General features: G+C 36.0%; 1 protein-coding gene across 1 annotated transcript in view; it reads left to right on the plus strand.

Annotated features, from left to right (window-relative positions):
* LOC130233195 (cytosolic acyl coenzyme A thioester hydrolase-like) overlaps positions 1-17,146 on the plus strand; it is a 79,854-nt gene that overhangs the window by 46,261 nt on the left and 16,447 nt on the right. The window contains exon 3 of the mRNA XM_056463119.1: positions 309-493. Within this exon, the coding sequence (XP_056319094.1) occupies positions 309-493 (185 nt within the window). The remainder of the gene's footprint in view (positions 1-308; positions 494-17,146) is intronic.

Here is a 17,146-nt window from a genome sequence, read left to right on the forward strand (position 1 = left end):
TACACCCCTTCATGTTACATCCCTGTCTTGCAGTCTGCAGACTGACCCTACTAATTTTTATCATCACATACTGAAGTTTATTTGGTAAAAGTCTTTCCATCATAGTGCATTTTCTTTTCTTATCGAATAAAAAGTTTAGTCTACTCAGTTATGCGCATACGAAAAATGTTCATGAAAAATAAGTGGATGGAAACATACTTTAGCTAGTGTGATTCTATAGAAACACACTTTGCTCTGTCAAACATTGAAACTGATGCAATCCTATGTGATCATAAGTGGTAATTCTTGACATTATGTCACTCTTACAGGCTGTGTCATTACTGTTTCCGGGCGAATGACTTTCACCAGTAATAAGTCAATGGAGATTGAAGTTTTTGTGGATGCTGACCCACTGGTGGAAGCTGAGAAGGGAAAATATAGGGCTGTCACAGCCTTTTTCACCTACATTTCCCTGGACAAAGAAAACAAGCCCCTTCCAGTGCCTCCTCTGAAGGTGAGTAATGCACAGCTTATGTACAGTGATGTGGGAATATTGATGAAAATATAATCAACATCTCTGAGACAAAAGGTGCTGTCTGGAATGCATTAAATTCTTATTCTTTTGTGTGAGACAGAACTTGGTGACCTACATTTTAAGAATTTTCCCTAACACAAGGCAGCACAAAAGGCAATGGATGATTATTTGAAGTTGTGTTTTTGAGTGTGATCATTTCAGTTTGTGGTGTTTTCCATTCATCATGGAAGAACAGGGCAGATTAGAGCCCACGAAATGAGGAGGGTTACGTTTTTGATTGTTTTGTAAAGATGTAAAATGTGTGCTGTAGCTCCATAAGAACGGGACTTTTGGGCAACTCACCAATCTTGTCTTTTGTGAAAGCAAGTTCATTTTTTCAAACAGAGAAGCACAAAAAGGGAGTGACCCCATACCTTTCAACACTCCCCTTTTTCCCAGAAGTCTCCCGTATTTCAGACCCATCTCCCGGTTTGTCATTTCTCCCGGAAAACTCCCGGAATTGCACCCCCTTCCCCTGGTCCTCAGGTGTTTGGTACAATCTATGATACCCCTGCATCACTCTGCTAAGCTTCCCCCCCTTCTCCAACTATTCGGTTTTTCCAGCACCTGTAAAGTCTCTGAATGGTACTGGACACAGATACATCCTCTTCCCCTCCCACTTTTAGGTTTTTCCAGCCTCTGTAAAGCTGTAAAGCACTGTACACAGATACATCTCCCTCCCCCCATGCCACTCGACTACTTCAGGGTGTCCGCGGGGTCTTAAAGGTTGATTATGAGAAAATTAGGGCCCTTAAAAGGTAATAAAAAGTCTATTAAAAAGTCTCTGAATGGTACTGGACACATATACATCCTCCTCCCCCTCCCAATTTTAGGTTTTTCCAGCCTCTTTAAAGCACTGTACACAGATATACTGATTAGAACTTAAAGTGGCGATGAGGTCCTAAAATATTTTGAGAAGGTCTTTAAAAAGTCTTAAAAAGGTATTAAAATTACCTTTAGGATTCCGGCATATACCCTATACTTGAAAACATATAAACTTTTCCGAATACCACAAGTTCACTGCGAGTCAGTCATGTGACTAGACTCAACCAATCAGCTTCACACTTTGTGTGGATTATACACATTTCAGCAATAATGGTAGACTAATTACCCTAGAGCACCCAAACACTGCAGTACTTTTTAAATTCTTCCATAAATAATACTTGTATCAGAGCTACTGCAAGGGTTTGTCAGTTTGTCATTCTCTGAGAGAATGGTTTATGATTGAAACAAGCAGTCCAAAGTTTGCCGTTTGTCACCTCCGCCTAAATGGATCAATAACTTCTTTGACACCACCTCATTCTTAAGTTTCTCATTAAATCTTCCTATCAATCAATGCATCTTTAGTATCTGACATGTCCTGCCCCAGTTTAGATGCTATTGCTATATGTGCTTGAGCTCAATCCCTCTTATGCCGAGTTCAGACTGCATGATTTTCAATATAGTCATGTCACAGATGGTTTCACACTGCATGACTATCTGGGGAAGCTTTCTGTCGGTGCTGTGTTTACACTGCAAGATGGATCAGCGACAGGAGGTTTCACACTGCATGACTTTACAATAGGAAGAATCACAGACAAATTTGTCTGTCCGAAAACTACGTCTCACAGCCAAACACATGCAAGAAGTGACCTGGAAACAATGCAAGACAACGTACAGTAGTAGATTTTTTGTTTATAACTACATAACGAGAAAGAGGCCTTTAGTGGGGTAGACTTATTTTGCTCACCTGGGTTTTGAGGGAAATTTCCAATTTTTTGAGCCAATTGTATTGCTCGGATGACACGTCAAAAAGACACAGGTGCTCCTGCCAAATTTGCACTAGTTTTTCCTCCATTTCTTGGGTCCAAATAGACTGAGATGAAGCCATTTTAACTTCTTCTCCATCCTCCTGCTGGCCTGCAGGTACGCACACTTGTGAATGCTGCTCTCTCATTGGCTGTAGGTGATCGCGGATGTTATTTTCAATCAGAACACATTTCACACGGCATGATTTTGAATCGCCGACAGCTCCAGATATTTAGCATGCCAAATATCTCACGGGTGTCAGCGACTCATCGGCGATTCTCTCAGATCATGTCTTTGATAGTTCACACTGTGTGATTGTTACTCACGTTAACAAGCAGCGATTTGTCTGTGATTTCAGGCGTTTGTTGGCGATTTCTTAACACCTGTCGGCAAATCAAAATCGGGGCTAAAATCATGCAGTCTGAACTTGGTATTACTGGCCAAGCTGTGATAAAAACAATATGCTATTGGCTCATTTTTAAAAAAAGGGGAAGGGCTACTCTCTGTCATGTTCTGTCTACATGTTTCAGTGAAGCACTATTTTTAAAATCAGTGCTCGCAGAATTGTAAAATCCTGAAGGGTCTGAGTAATGGCCATATATCATGGGAATAGGGGAATTTCATGGGACATTTTCTCATGGGAGCTTTCAGGTCAGTGAAATTCTCTCTGATGATTCTGTATCCCAACAGATAAGCAGCAAATCTGTGGTACTTTATTAAAACTCATTTGCTGGCAGCATTCTAATTGCATATTATTAATAAATAAATGAAAACGTTGATTATTTTAATTGTTTTCCCCCTTACGTTTGCTGTGTGAACAGGCACAATTGACTCTTCACAAACCCCCACCCCTTTTTCTTTCTCTGACAAGCTTTCAGTATCAGCCGTGGTACTCCCCCATGAATTTGTGCTCTCCCTAGGAAAATAGTGAATAATTTCTGGAAAAAGGACAAAGCCTGCTGATTTCAGATAGAAGCAGACATAAAGGTCTGTATTATGCATATGAAGGAAAAATCCAGGATGTGAGTGTAATTAAAAATGAAAACAAAATAAAAGTTGAAGCTACAGCCTACAAGTCTATAGATATAGTATTTCGGATCATTTGAATATATATATTTAAAATGTTACGAATTGATTCCCTAACCTTTTTATCACCGCGGACTGGTCAACGCTTGAAAATTTTACCACGGACCATGGGGTTAAGCAGGGGGTGGTGGTTTGTAGGTTGCTAAGCGACCATTAAATGTTTTCTCAGAGGATGACAAGCTGACAAACTATTGCTGTCACGCTGAAGTTTTATTTAGGCAGAACATTACAAAGCACTGCAGTGTTTTGGTGCTCTGTGTTTGAGATAATTAGTCTACTGAAATGTGTATATTCCATATAAGCTGATTGGTCAGTTCTTGTCACGTGACTCGCGATGCGTTTGCTACGTTCATTCAACTGGGTGCGATTTGACCCCACACACGATCTTACAGTAATTCAGCTTTTTTACGATTCAGCCAATTATATCTTCAAGGTCAGGTGAGAAGCGTAAAGGCGGTCGCACAAGTCTTCACAGCAACATGGACACCTCCAAATGGCGTTAAAAGTGTCATATACTATATTTACAAGATATAATTCACTAAAAAATATAATTTCTGTCTTTATGCAGTGAAGTATTCGCGGAACCTGCATAGGCTGTAAATAACATCTTATAGAGTTAAAATTAAGGTTCAGTTTGTTACAGAGAGTGATCGGGAAGTATGATTTGCATGTGTTTTTTTCTCACAGTGACAGCAGCCATGAGCCGCTCTAGGAAGTGAAAGTGGCCGCACATCGTTTAAATTATCATATCGCATTTTATGATTATGATGATTATGCCAAGTCTATACAAAATTTAGCATTTTAGCCAACAGTAGACCTACACATAGGCCTAATATTATTATTGTTGTTTTACCATATGTTTGAGAAATAACAGTAATAATAACCTACTCATATTAACCTTTGATTTACATCTACAGAATCGTGAGAAAATCATGATCTTGATTTTAAGCCCCAAAAATCGTGATTCTCATTTTAGCCAGAATCCTGCAGCTCTACTGTCCCTGTCCCATTACAGAAAAAATGAGTACGCTTGTTTCGAGATCTCGCGTTTAGTGTCATCTGTTCAATGTTGATTCATAGCTGATGGTGAAGCTGACCTCCACACAAATGTATTTATTTCCTTCTCTGGGTTTCAGGAAAAGAAAAAAGTCTCTACAGTTTGTTTGACAGACAAGATGGTGGACAGGAGCAAGGGCTTTTAACATTTAAATCGTCACTTCCTGAATAACTAGTGCCAAATATTCAATCAATCATTCATTCATTTCCTTTTCGGCTTAGTCCTTTTATTAAGCTGGGGTCACCATAGCGGAATGAACTGCACAATTATCCAGCAGATGCCCGGTGCCAAGTATAAAAAATGGAATTAGCTGTGGTTGGAGAAACCACTGTGGGCGATCCCAAAGTGAAGAACGGGGGGAGGGGGTGCTGATCGTAAAGTGAAGAGCGGGGTGGGTGGGGTTGGGGTTGTGGCAAAGGGGCAGTGGCAGTGGCCACCCCCCTGTGCACGGCCCTGGTAATAAAGGCCATAATGGTACCTGGTTTCAGTACCCAACTCTACATGTGACCAGTTGTGGGACTTCATGGGACATGAAAGTATGCATTTTCAGCATCTAACCAAGCAGCTCTCGGCCAAGTTATAGATGTGGTAGTGGTAGCCAAGTAGACACACATTCAGATCCAGAGTATGTGCTAAAATTCAGGATTAACCTTTATAAGTAACAACCAGGGTGGCCTTTTCCCAGGTGTTTTATAGTTTGTTATGTACTGTAAGTGCGGCAAATCATCTCATATAAGTCATTATCTAATAAATATTTTGTCATGTAAATAGCTGCTATAATGATAAATCAGTTGCCCCAAGACCCCCATGAACACTTATTTCTATGACTTATGCATCAGATAAGACATTTACATAAGACTGTCTGCAGACAGATATTCATGCTGGAACAGAAGGCCAATCAATCATCATTTTGGCTGCACGCAGGCATGTCGAGACGCCTCCGATATGCTTGCGACAGAAGGTAAGCTCCATAGGTGCTGGCACTCTCAGCTCCCTACTGAAAACTCATAATAGTCACACTGTGCGCCATCAATACACAACTCTCAACCCACTTGCAGTTGCTTATGCACACAGATCTAAAACGCAATGTTTTTTTTAATGATCATTCAAAATATTAACATTCTTTATTGAATATTTTGGATAAAAAAAAAAACCTGCATGTTCACGAACAGCTATATTCATTTTATTATACATTCATTCAGTCATTCATTTTCTTTTTGGCTTAGTCTCTTTATTAATCCGTAGTCGCCACAGCGGAATGAACCGCCATTCATTTTATTAATGGTTATTAATTTTTTAAAAATCAGATACATTTAAGTTGGCATTTCATACTTTGACTTTTTTGATAAATCTTAAGATATTAATAGATAACAACATTGTACATTGTACATTGTTTTGTTATTTATTTATTAATCTTCTACACACTAAGGTTTTGTCACAATATTGGAATTCGGTACCAATTCCTGCTAACATTTGAGCGCTGTTGAGCACATTCTTAAACACTGCTGATTTGTCATTGTGTTCATGTGCTCAAAAGAAATGACTTTGATTGGTTGTGAAGATCATCAGTTCATCTAACCCACTGCTGTTTACTGAGTGTTACCATCGATGCAAGGACACTGGAGTGTTTTAAAATCATGTCGATCAGCTAGTTTATTTATAAGCTAACATACAAGCGATCCGCTGATGAATTGCATGCTTTAAAACGCTCCAGTGTCCCTGTATCTGTAGTTACACTAAGTAAGCAGCAGTGAGTTCGCTGAACTGATGACCTTCACGGCCAATCACAGTCATTTCTGTTGAGCTCATTAATTCAATGGCAAATCAGCGCTGTTTAAGAACATGCTCAACAGCGCTCAAATGTTAGCGGAAAATGGATGTTTTTAAAATTTCAGTATCGATCAGTACCGAATTCCAGTATTATGACAATCCTATGCACTTTAAATATAATCAGTTAATTTAAAGATGTTTAGATAGTGTTTAGATATCTAAACACTAATGTTTAGTGTTTAGATAGAATCGTGTTACAGCGTGGAAAATAAGTATTGAACATGTCACAATTTTTCACAGAAAACATATTTCTAATGGTGCCGTTGATGTGAAATTTTACCTGGATGTTGTTAACAATCAAAGAAATCCATATATGCAAAACAAATCTAATTAGTTACAAATTAAGTTATGCGTAATAAAATGAATGACATAGGGAAAAGTATTGAACACATGAAGAAAGGGAGGTGTAAAAAGGCAGTAAGGGCCCAGACTGCAACTGAAATCTCACAGTATTTATTCAGCAACCCTCTGCCTTTCGTTGGTGTAAATTAATATTTGCTGCTTCAGTCCAACATCTACATTATCAGAAGGATAAAGATGAAACCAGGGTGGACATTTCAGCAAGGCAATGATCCAAAACACAGCCAAAGAAATTCTCAAATGCTTTCAGAGAAAGAAAATAAACCTGTGGAATGGCCCAGCCAATCACCTGACTTGAATCCAATAGAAAACACAAATTAAAGATCATATTAGATAGACGAGACCCCCAGAACCATCAAGATTTCTGTTAAGTCTGTGAAAAACTTACACCTGGACAATAAATGCGACTTCATTCTCCATACGAGAGGCATCTTTAATCCCATGTCAACCGCTGCTTTAGAAATATTAATCCCAGGAAAAAAACATGACGTGTTTAATACTTATTTCCCGGCTGTATGTTAAAAATGCCACAGCACGCACCATTACGTGTTGGTATTTTTTTATTAGTTGTTGTATTACTAAAATATAATGTTTGAATTAACAACAATTCTTTCAATAATACAATATAGGTCATGTAACTTCTATTCAGCTAGAATCCTCTTGCCATGTATGTTGCTTTCAGCTGTGTTTACTATTTTGTAGTATTATATAGAACCTTGGGGGTGGCACGGTGGCTTAGCACTGTCGCCTCACAGCAAGAAGGTCACTGGTTCGAGTCCTGGCTGGGCTTTTCTGTGTGGAATTTGCATGTTTTCCCCGTGTTGATGTGGGTTTCCTCTGGGTGCTCTGGTTTCCTGTTGGAATATTCAAACTGAACTTCATACCCCCACAGTCCAAAGACATGCGCTATAGGTGAATTGAATAAACTAAAATGGCCATAGTGTATGTGTGTGAACGAGTGTGTATGTTTTTTTTTTTTTTCAGTACTGGATTGCTGCTGGAAGGGCATCCGCTGTGTAAAACATATGCCGGAATAGTTGGCGGTTCATTCCGCTGTGGCGACCTCTGAAATTGAGAATAAGCCAGAGGAAAATGAATGAATATGAACCTAAATTCTGGAAAAAAAAATCTAGAAAGTATAAAAATTATTGCTGAAGATTTATAATAAAATATTACTGTTATTAAATATAAAATAAAATAAGAACTTGACTTCTAGTTGATCAATTGGTATCAGTAGTGGCTTATATGAAAGGCAAAGGCCTCTAGATTATGCTTATTTTGCTTGATTTTTAATTATTTAATTAGGACAACTTAGGCAAAAATCTTGTCACTTAACAGAAATAATGTACAGTATAGAATATAAAGTCATGGTGCAGTGAAAAAAGAATTAATATTGTGTCTGGCTCCCATGAGCTTGGTGGACTGCATCCATACATCTCTGCAATGACTCAAATCACTTATTAATAAAGTCATCTGGAATGGCAAAGAAAGCATACTTTCAGGCCTCTCAGAGTTCATCAAGATTCTTTGGATTCATCTTCAATGCCTCCTTCATCTTACCCCAGACATGTCTGGTAACTGGGCTGGCCAGTCCTGGAGCACCTTGACCTTCTTTGCTTTCAGGAACTTTGATATGGAGGCTGGAGTATGAGAAGGAGCGCTATCCTGCTGAAGAATTTGCCCTCTCCTGTGGTTTGTAATGTAATGGGCAGCACAAATGTCTTGATACCTCAGGCTGTTGATGTTACCATCCACTCTGCAGATCTCTCAGATGCCCCCATACTGAATGTAACCCTAAACCATGATTTTTCCTTCACCAAACTTGACGGATATCTGAGAATCTTGTGTCCATATGGGTTCCAATCGGTCTTCTGCAGTATTAGTGATGATTAGGATGCAGTTCAACAGATGATTCATCTGAAAAATCGACCTTCTGCCACTTATCCAAATGATGAACTAGAAGTCAAGTTTTTATGTGTTGCTCTTACGACTGCGATTGACAACAAGACTTTTGTCAAGTTGTGTAAAGTTCTAGAAAACTACAGTATTTGTTTATTTACTAGATTCTGTGTTACCATAGCAATTATATAATTACCACATGCGATTAATTTAGGTATTTTACTATAGTTTGGTTCAAAAACACTACAGTAATTACTATGTTACTAGTGGGATTAGAAACAGAAAATAAATCTGAACTGGAAATATTTTACATCACTTCAGGTGAGACAAATTATTTGGGTGCCGTATACATTTGAAGTCAGAGTTATTAGCCCCGCTTTATATTTTTCCCTAATTTCTGTTTAACTGAAAGATTTTTTTTCAACACATTTCTAAACAACAGTTTTAATAACTCATTTCTACAAACTGATTTCTTTTATCTTTGCTACTTAACATTTGCTATTAAATACAATAGATTAAAGCAAGTTGATGCCTACGAGCATAGGTACTATTTTCTTATTGGTTGTTTGGAATTAAAATTAGTTTAGAAATAGATTTTCATCCCTCTTCCCTTCCATAAATAGAAACGCATATGAAAACTCCATAAGCATTGGTCATATTGTGGCTTCATGTTCTCATGTATCATAATATAAATAGTGTATTGACAGACTATTCCTGCTATTTCAGGCTTCAGGTGTTTTTTTTTTTTCTTCAGTGAAAGATCTTTCATGTCTATTTTTAGGATTTCCAGTTTTAGCTCTTGGTGGAGGGGAGTTATGGGCTGGGGGAGGGGTGAACAGCTCTCGCGGAGGAAGCACACAGAACTGGGGGATCATGGGATGCGTGGAACTACTGAATGCCATGCTGCACACAATGAAAGATGCACGATCACCTAGACATTAAGGTTCTGGTTTGTTTGTTTTTGAAGACATTATAACTGGAAACCCTCAGGAAATATTTCAGAATAAATTATTTTTAAGGAACAGTAAACATTTTTTTAGCAACAATATCAAAAGATGATTACAGGAATAGTTCTTCCAAAAATGACAATTCCTTCATTATTTACTCGCGCATTAGTGGTTCTAATTTTTTAGGAATTCCTTTATTCTGCAGCCATTGACATCCATTGTAGGAACAAAAAATATATACAGTATTGAAAGTCAATGGCTGTTTTTTCCCAACATTCTTCAGAATATCTTTGGGTTTAACATGAGAGAGAAGCTCAAACAGGTTTGAAATGTGTAGAGGGTGAGTAAATGGTGGTGGAATTGTCGTTTGTGGGTGTCTATCCCTTTAATATAATATTGTCAAATAATATTGAGAAGTAAAATTGCAGTAAATCAATAATACATTTTTAGGAATATACAGTAGCTAAGATAAGTATTGAACATTTCATGATTTCTCCCAAAAAAATATATTGCAAAAGGAGCCGTTGACATGAAATTGACCCAGATCTAATCCAAACATAAGAAAAAAACAATAAAAAAATTTGAAAAATTATAGTAATTAATTGTGCAATAAAAATTGAGCAACACAAATAGTACTGAATTACTGAAGTGTATGTAATTTGTTGTATAAAAGGCTTTTTTAGTTAATGACAAAAAATCACAGTCTAAAAATCTTGACTGTTCTGTGGGTCTCATCTATGAAATAATCTATGAAATAATGTAATTTTTTTTATTGGGTTCAGGTCAGGGAATTGGCTGGGCCATTCTATCTGCTTTTTTTCTGAAACCAGTTGAGAGTTTCCTTGGCTGTGTTTGCAATGATTATCTTGGTAAATGTAACGTAATCTGGTAATGTAAGTTTTGAGACTGAAGCAGAAAATATTCATTTACACTGACGAGAAGCAGGGTTTCTTTCTAACTACTGAGAGATTTCAGCTGCTGTCTGGACTTTTCATGCCTTTTTACACCTTCCTTTCATCATGTGTTCAATACTTTTTTTCCCTTTGTCGTTTCATTTTATTACATTTAAATTTGTTTCCAAACTAATTAGTTTTGTTTTCTTTGTTTTTATGATTTACTTTGGTTGTTACTGACAAATTGTGAACATTTCAAGTCAACAGCACCTTTAGAAACATGTTTTCTGAGAAAAATGGTGACACATTCAATGCTTATTTTACCCACTGCATAGGTTAATTTTATTAGTGGTTACATTAACCTATAAAAATAATGATTTGCAGACTGAGAAATCACAATTTGCCTTATATTTTGATCCAACTATAATATATTAGGTCATTTTATTATACAAACAGGGCTCAAAACAGAAGAGAAAATAACCTATTGATTCTGTAAATTAGGATAGTTTTTATTTATTTTTTTTAATCTATGAAATATGACCTTTAGTTCTTATTTTATATTGGGTTCAGGTCAGGGAATTGGCTGGGCCATTCCAGCAGCTTTATTTTCTTTTCTGAAACCAGTTAAGAGTTTCCTTGGCTGGGTGTGCAGTGATTGTCTTGGTGAAATGTCCACCCTGGTTTCATCTTCATCATCTGCTAATGTAGGTTTTGAGACTGAAGCAGAAAATATCTTGACCAAACTTTAAGAGGTCGTTGTACTATACTAAACAGGACTCAAAACAGGAGAGAAAATAACCTATTGGTTCTGTAAATTAGAATAGTTTCATTAAAAAAAGACCCATTTAGACTGTTTAACATGCTTGCATCTCTAGAAAATATGTCTTATTTTAAGTATGTTTGAATCTTTAAAAAAAAAATAATACCATGAGAAAAATAATGATTGAAATAGTTTTATTATTATTATTTCAATTTAGTCGCACTGACTTTCTGGATTTAATAATGCTTTTGACAAACACTCCATGCCACACAAAACAAGTTGAGTTACCCTAGCAACCATTGGGTCTGCAGCATTACTATTTTTAGAAACGGCTCGTGATGTGTGTGCAATAAGAGGTTAAAAGTGTGATATAACACATCAGATATGAATACAAACGGAAAAACAAGATCACTCATTACTCCCTAATATCTTTTTTTCTTATAGATTGTGTTAAAACATACTGATAGAATTAAATGTAAATAGTCTGATTGTAAGCATATGATAATGGACTTTAGAAAGGAGCATCTCCTGTCAGATACCTTAGCATTTGACTGAATATAGTTTGGGTTTGGATTAGATACTAAAAAAAGAAAACTGAAAACTTCTGTTGTTCCAAACCTATAATGTATGTCATTCATTCTTGTGCAGAGTGCATGTGGAGGTTATGTGAAATATGTTTACCATTTTCATGATGCAAGCATATAACTTCTGAGCTACCAAACCCCAAAAAGAACAAAAAAGTATCAGAAAAGTTTGGATTTCGCATATTTTGCATTATATAAAGCAGTAGTGGATGTCGTTTATTTTACAAATCTATACTTGATGTGTACTTACCTACGAAAAGTATTGTTTAAATAAAGTAATTATACTCACAATATATATATATATATATATATATATATATATATATATATATATATATATATATATATATATATATATATATTGTGAGTATAATTACTTTATTTTTACTATATTTCTAAACATAATAGTTTTAAAAAATCATCTCTAATAACTGATTTCTTTTGTCTTTGCCATGATGACCGTGAATAATATTTTACCTGATGTTTTTCAAGACACTTCTAAACAGCTTAAAGTGACGTTTAAAGGCTTAACTAGCTTAATTAGGTTAACTAGGCAGGTTAAGGTAAGTTATTGTATAACGATGGTGTGTTCTGTAGACTATTGAAAAAAATGTACAGCTTAAAGGGGCTAATAATTTTGACCTTCAAATGGCTTTTAAAAAATTAAAAACTGCTTTTATTCTTGCCGAAATAAAACAAATAAGACTTTTTCCAGAAGAAAAAAATATTATCAGACATACTGTGAAAATTTCCTTGCTCTGTTAAACATCATTTGGGAAATATTTAAAAAAAAGACAAAAACATTAAAAGCGGGGCTAATAATTCTGACTTCAACTGTATTTCGTTAAAGAATCAATAGTTTTAAACATGCTGCACTTTTAAATTTAAACCTCGCTGGATGTTTTCATTCACTTAGTTCTGTTTTACACACTGCATGGAAGATCTTTAAATGACTGTTTATTTCTTTGCATTTTAACTTTGTAAACTATAAAATCATGGGTCTCCTCACGATTTGTGTCTCTTTTTGTGAGCCAACTGACAATGTTCGCTCTCCTCTTTTTCCCCTCGTCTGCTGGCCATGCCCCCTCCTCCCTCTGCTCGCAGAGCTCGACGCCCATAACAAAGCATTTTTTGAAACAATTCTGAGGTAGACTTGAACCAAAAGAGGAGGGTTTCCTGGTCCTTTAAGCAGTGGTTCCACATTTTTCTGACTTGCTTCATCAATACACATTGTCAATCACATTATTTCTTGCATTTCTATTTTTGAAATTGTTAATTTATGTTCTTTTAAAAGTTTAATAGCTTGCGTGTACATATGCAAAACAAAGACATGAAGATTGGTCAGTGGTGACAGAATCATTTTTAGACGTTCCTTTTTTTCTTCTGCTGTATTGTGAACGAGTCTTTCTAGAACGTCGCATTCCTCGGTGTGAAACAAGGTGAACTAATGTATTTCTTGAAATCTTCTAGCAGCTGGTGAGACCGAGATATTCTGGCTTATATCCTGAGCTCTCAAACCCACTGTCTTCATGTCGATGAATATTTCAAAGCATTCGTTTACAACGTGTGATATTTTAAAACGGCCCTCACCCCTGAGATTTTATAAATGTAGATTTTTCAGAGACATATTTCTGAGAGAGATGCCCATATAGTGTGCGGTGTGCATTAACGTGGAGAGGCATTCTGGGAGTAACTGCAAAGGTCACCGAATGAAAGGTTAATTGAGACGCTGTGGATCAGAGAGATAGTAATAGCAAGCAAGCACTTGTCTCCTTTATGGCTAGATGAACAGTGTAGTGAATTGTTAGTTGTAAAATAAGATTGGGTATGAGAATCGATTAGACTTTTATGTATGTTTTTCATCTCGTGTCATCTGTTGGTTGTATATGAGAATAATCGTAAAGGTGGTTATAGATGTAGGTTTCAAATGGCGGAAGTTGATAAGGGAGATTTTAAACTTAAATGAAACATTTGAGGGCACATGGAATCAAATTAAAGGCAGAGGAATGCACTGGGCTCTATTTTAATGATCCATGCGCAAAGTGCAAAGCGCAGGGCACAGACGCATTAAGGGCATATCAGAATCCACTTTTGCTATTTTAAGGATGGAAAAATCCGCTTTGCGCTATGGCACATGGTCTTACAGGGTTGAGCTTATTCTCTTAATGAGTTATAGGTGTGTTTTGAGAATAAACCAATCAGAGTTTCATCTCTCATTCCCTTTAAGAGTCAGTTGCGTCACGCCATGGTGCATTTGCTATTTACATGGTGGACTTTGTAAGTGGAAAAACTGAGCGTTTCACTAGTAAGAAAACAGTCAAACAGAGCATCTACAGCACGAGAATGAGAGATGAGCCTCCTCATTTTTACTTTCATTCTCGTGGATAGGGAAATGTGCTGTACGCACAGACATCTATTAGCCTATACATAATTAATTTCGTTTGTTAAGTGTAAAAAAATTTTCAAAACTATTTCTAAATTCAGTTCTAATTTCCAGCAAACGAATAAATGAACAATAATAACGAAGTGTGGTCAAAAAACTGAGTTATATCCAAATACACATGCTGTGCCCCATATAATCTAAAACCTGACAGGTGGAAAAATCTAAGCTTGTTTTTAATACAACAAATATAAAAATGCATATAATAAATAATACTGCTAATAATAATAACATTATACAAAAGCAAATTGTTATGAATAAACTGAAAAAACCCAGAGATGAAGAAGGCATGAAAGCAGTGGTTTTATATTTATGTAGGCTAGAAAATAATATTTTTTGTAATATTTTTATCCTTTACTTATTTTTCATTTGTAAAGATATTTGCGTATTCCTGTACACCCTGTGTGTATTAAGCAATGTGTAAGCAAGGCGCACAGCTAACGCACTCTGCGCTGGACTATAGACCTGATTTGATCTGATGTATTGAACAGTCTATTTAAGTTCCTCAAAATAGCAACGTGCCAGCAATGCGCATCAACACGCCTTCTTTTTTTAGACTAGAACGCCTATGGGCGAACATATGAGCGCAAATGCATTTGCTATTTAAACAGCGTGGTGCAAAACGTCAAAACTACTCTTGCGCCGAGCTAAAACTAGTAAACAACAATTGTGTTTCGCCTTGCGCCGCATTGCGCCGGGTGTATGATAGGGTTCACTGTCTTTGACTGCTTGCAACATCATCTGGCACTTTCACTGAATACGTTTACATGGACATCAGTACTCCGAATTTAATTTGATTAAGACTTTGATTAAAATCCTCTAGAAATCAAAACTAACCATATGATTTTGTTAGCTCACATTGCTAGTTTTGTGGTCAACAATTCACCTGTGCATGTAATTAAGAAGAAAACACTTGTTTGCCTTTCTAATCTTTAATTGAAATCTAAAAATGCACTTTCTGTTTTTTTTTTTTCAGTTAAATTGTCTGATTACGTATGTTTTAGGTATTGAGGCGTGGCTAAAATACTTAGATACACACTGTTCTAACTGTCAGTTTTGACAACAAACAGAAATTGTGATCTGGAGGTGTCTGTTAGGTTAACTGTGTCGAAACCCTTTATCTGATCTTACTGAATTAAATGCCTACTTTACTACATCCAATCAGCTCGCAGTGGAAAAAACAAGCCACCCTTACTGTTTTCTCATTTAAAATGACGTTTCTCTAGGAACCGCATCACCATACGAAAAAAAAAACGATCGCAGCTTCCAGTTTATGGGGACTTTTGATTACCTTAAAGGACCACAGACACCCTTGTCATGAAATACTGATTTTTGTTCTTTCCATTCGGCGTGCGGATCAAATTCCATTAAAACAACACTCTCAACACCAGTCCTGACTTTATATTTTCATCCAATACCTCAGTTTGTCACGAGGGCATGAATTAAATGTTCCTGAATGAAAGTGAAACTGCCGAACTGCAGTTAAAGCCGAAAAATTAATAACGTGGATAGCCTGCTGACGCAATGACATTAATCGATCTATGTGCTATAACATGTAAAATGGAATCATGAAAGGAACATTCAAAGCAACTCATGTAAACATATTATTCTCTTATTCAGATTAAGGCAAATCAATAGGCTACTGATGTTCATGTAAAAGTAATCACAAGCCCCAACCCTAGAAAAAACATTTTCCCTGATTTTGATGAAAGCCTTTACACAGGTTAGTCTGTCAGTCTGTCTATCTATCTATCTATCTATCTATCTATCTATCTATCTATCTATCTATCTATCTATCTATCTATCTATCTATCTATCTATCTATCTATCTATCTATCTATCTATCTATCTATCTATCTATCTATCTATCTATCTATCTATATATACACACATCTACCTATCTACCTATCTATCTATCTATCTATCTATCTATCTATCTATCTATCTATCTATCTATCTATCTATCTATCTATCTATCTATCTATCTATATATATATATATATATATATATATATATATATACACACATCTATCTATCTATCTATCTGTCTGTCTGTCTGTCTGTCTGTCTGTCTGTCTGTCTGTCTGTCTGTCTGTCTGTCTGTCTGTCTATCTATCTATCTATCTATCTATCTTCTTTTGTATATTCTTTTGTCAAATAAAAAAAAAATTCTAGAGTCATCCATCATAATTTTGTGGCTCAAAAGTATCGGTTCACTCACCGTTTTGGCACCGCTACGGTTTTAAAAGTATCAATTTAGCATGGGTATCAAAATAACCCCAAAAGATACCCAACCCTAGTGTCTGATGTCTGACTCAGAGTATGACATAACACGCATTCGTGGTAAAAACTGCGTTGAGAGTAGACGAACAAGGGTCAAATAATAAATAAATAATTACACGAAAACCTTTTTTTTTTTTTTGTTGTTAACAAATGTTTATTGAATTTTCTTCTGGAAACAATAATAAGAATCAAATAGGGACTGGGAAAATGTGTAACCCACGCCAATCCATCTCTTTAGGAAAATAAATACATAAATATTAGAAATAACATAAAGTAACATGAAAGTAAATTAGTATATAAATAATAGAAAATTGAACAATAATCTAGCATGCTGTTTTTGATGAAAGCTATATTTGAAGATAAAGAAGCTTTGATTTCTTCACGTTTGCAAAACAATTTTTCATAGCACGGTCTTATTTTAAAAAAGACATTTGAATATGTTTACAAAACAATATGTTATATAACACATTGGTCTTTTATTTAAAACAAAACAACATTGCTGTTTGGTATCCAAACTCTTTTTGTTGACTACTGTTGGATCTTTATTAGGTTTGCATTATGTTATTTTTATGCTTCTGCAATGTTATTTCTTTGTATGCTATCGTTGTAACTCTAATTGATGCAGTGTGTAATTTTTTTTCTAAACAGCCAAACGTTGGAAGACA

Source organism: Danio aesculapii, chromosome 8, assembly GCF_903798145.1.
Source record: "Danio aesculapii chromosome 8, fDanAes4.1, whole genome shotgun sequence".
Classification (NCBI taxonomy): Eukaryota; Metazoa; Chordata; class Actinopteri; order Cypriniformes; family Danionidae; genus Danio; species Danio aesculapii.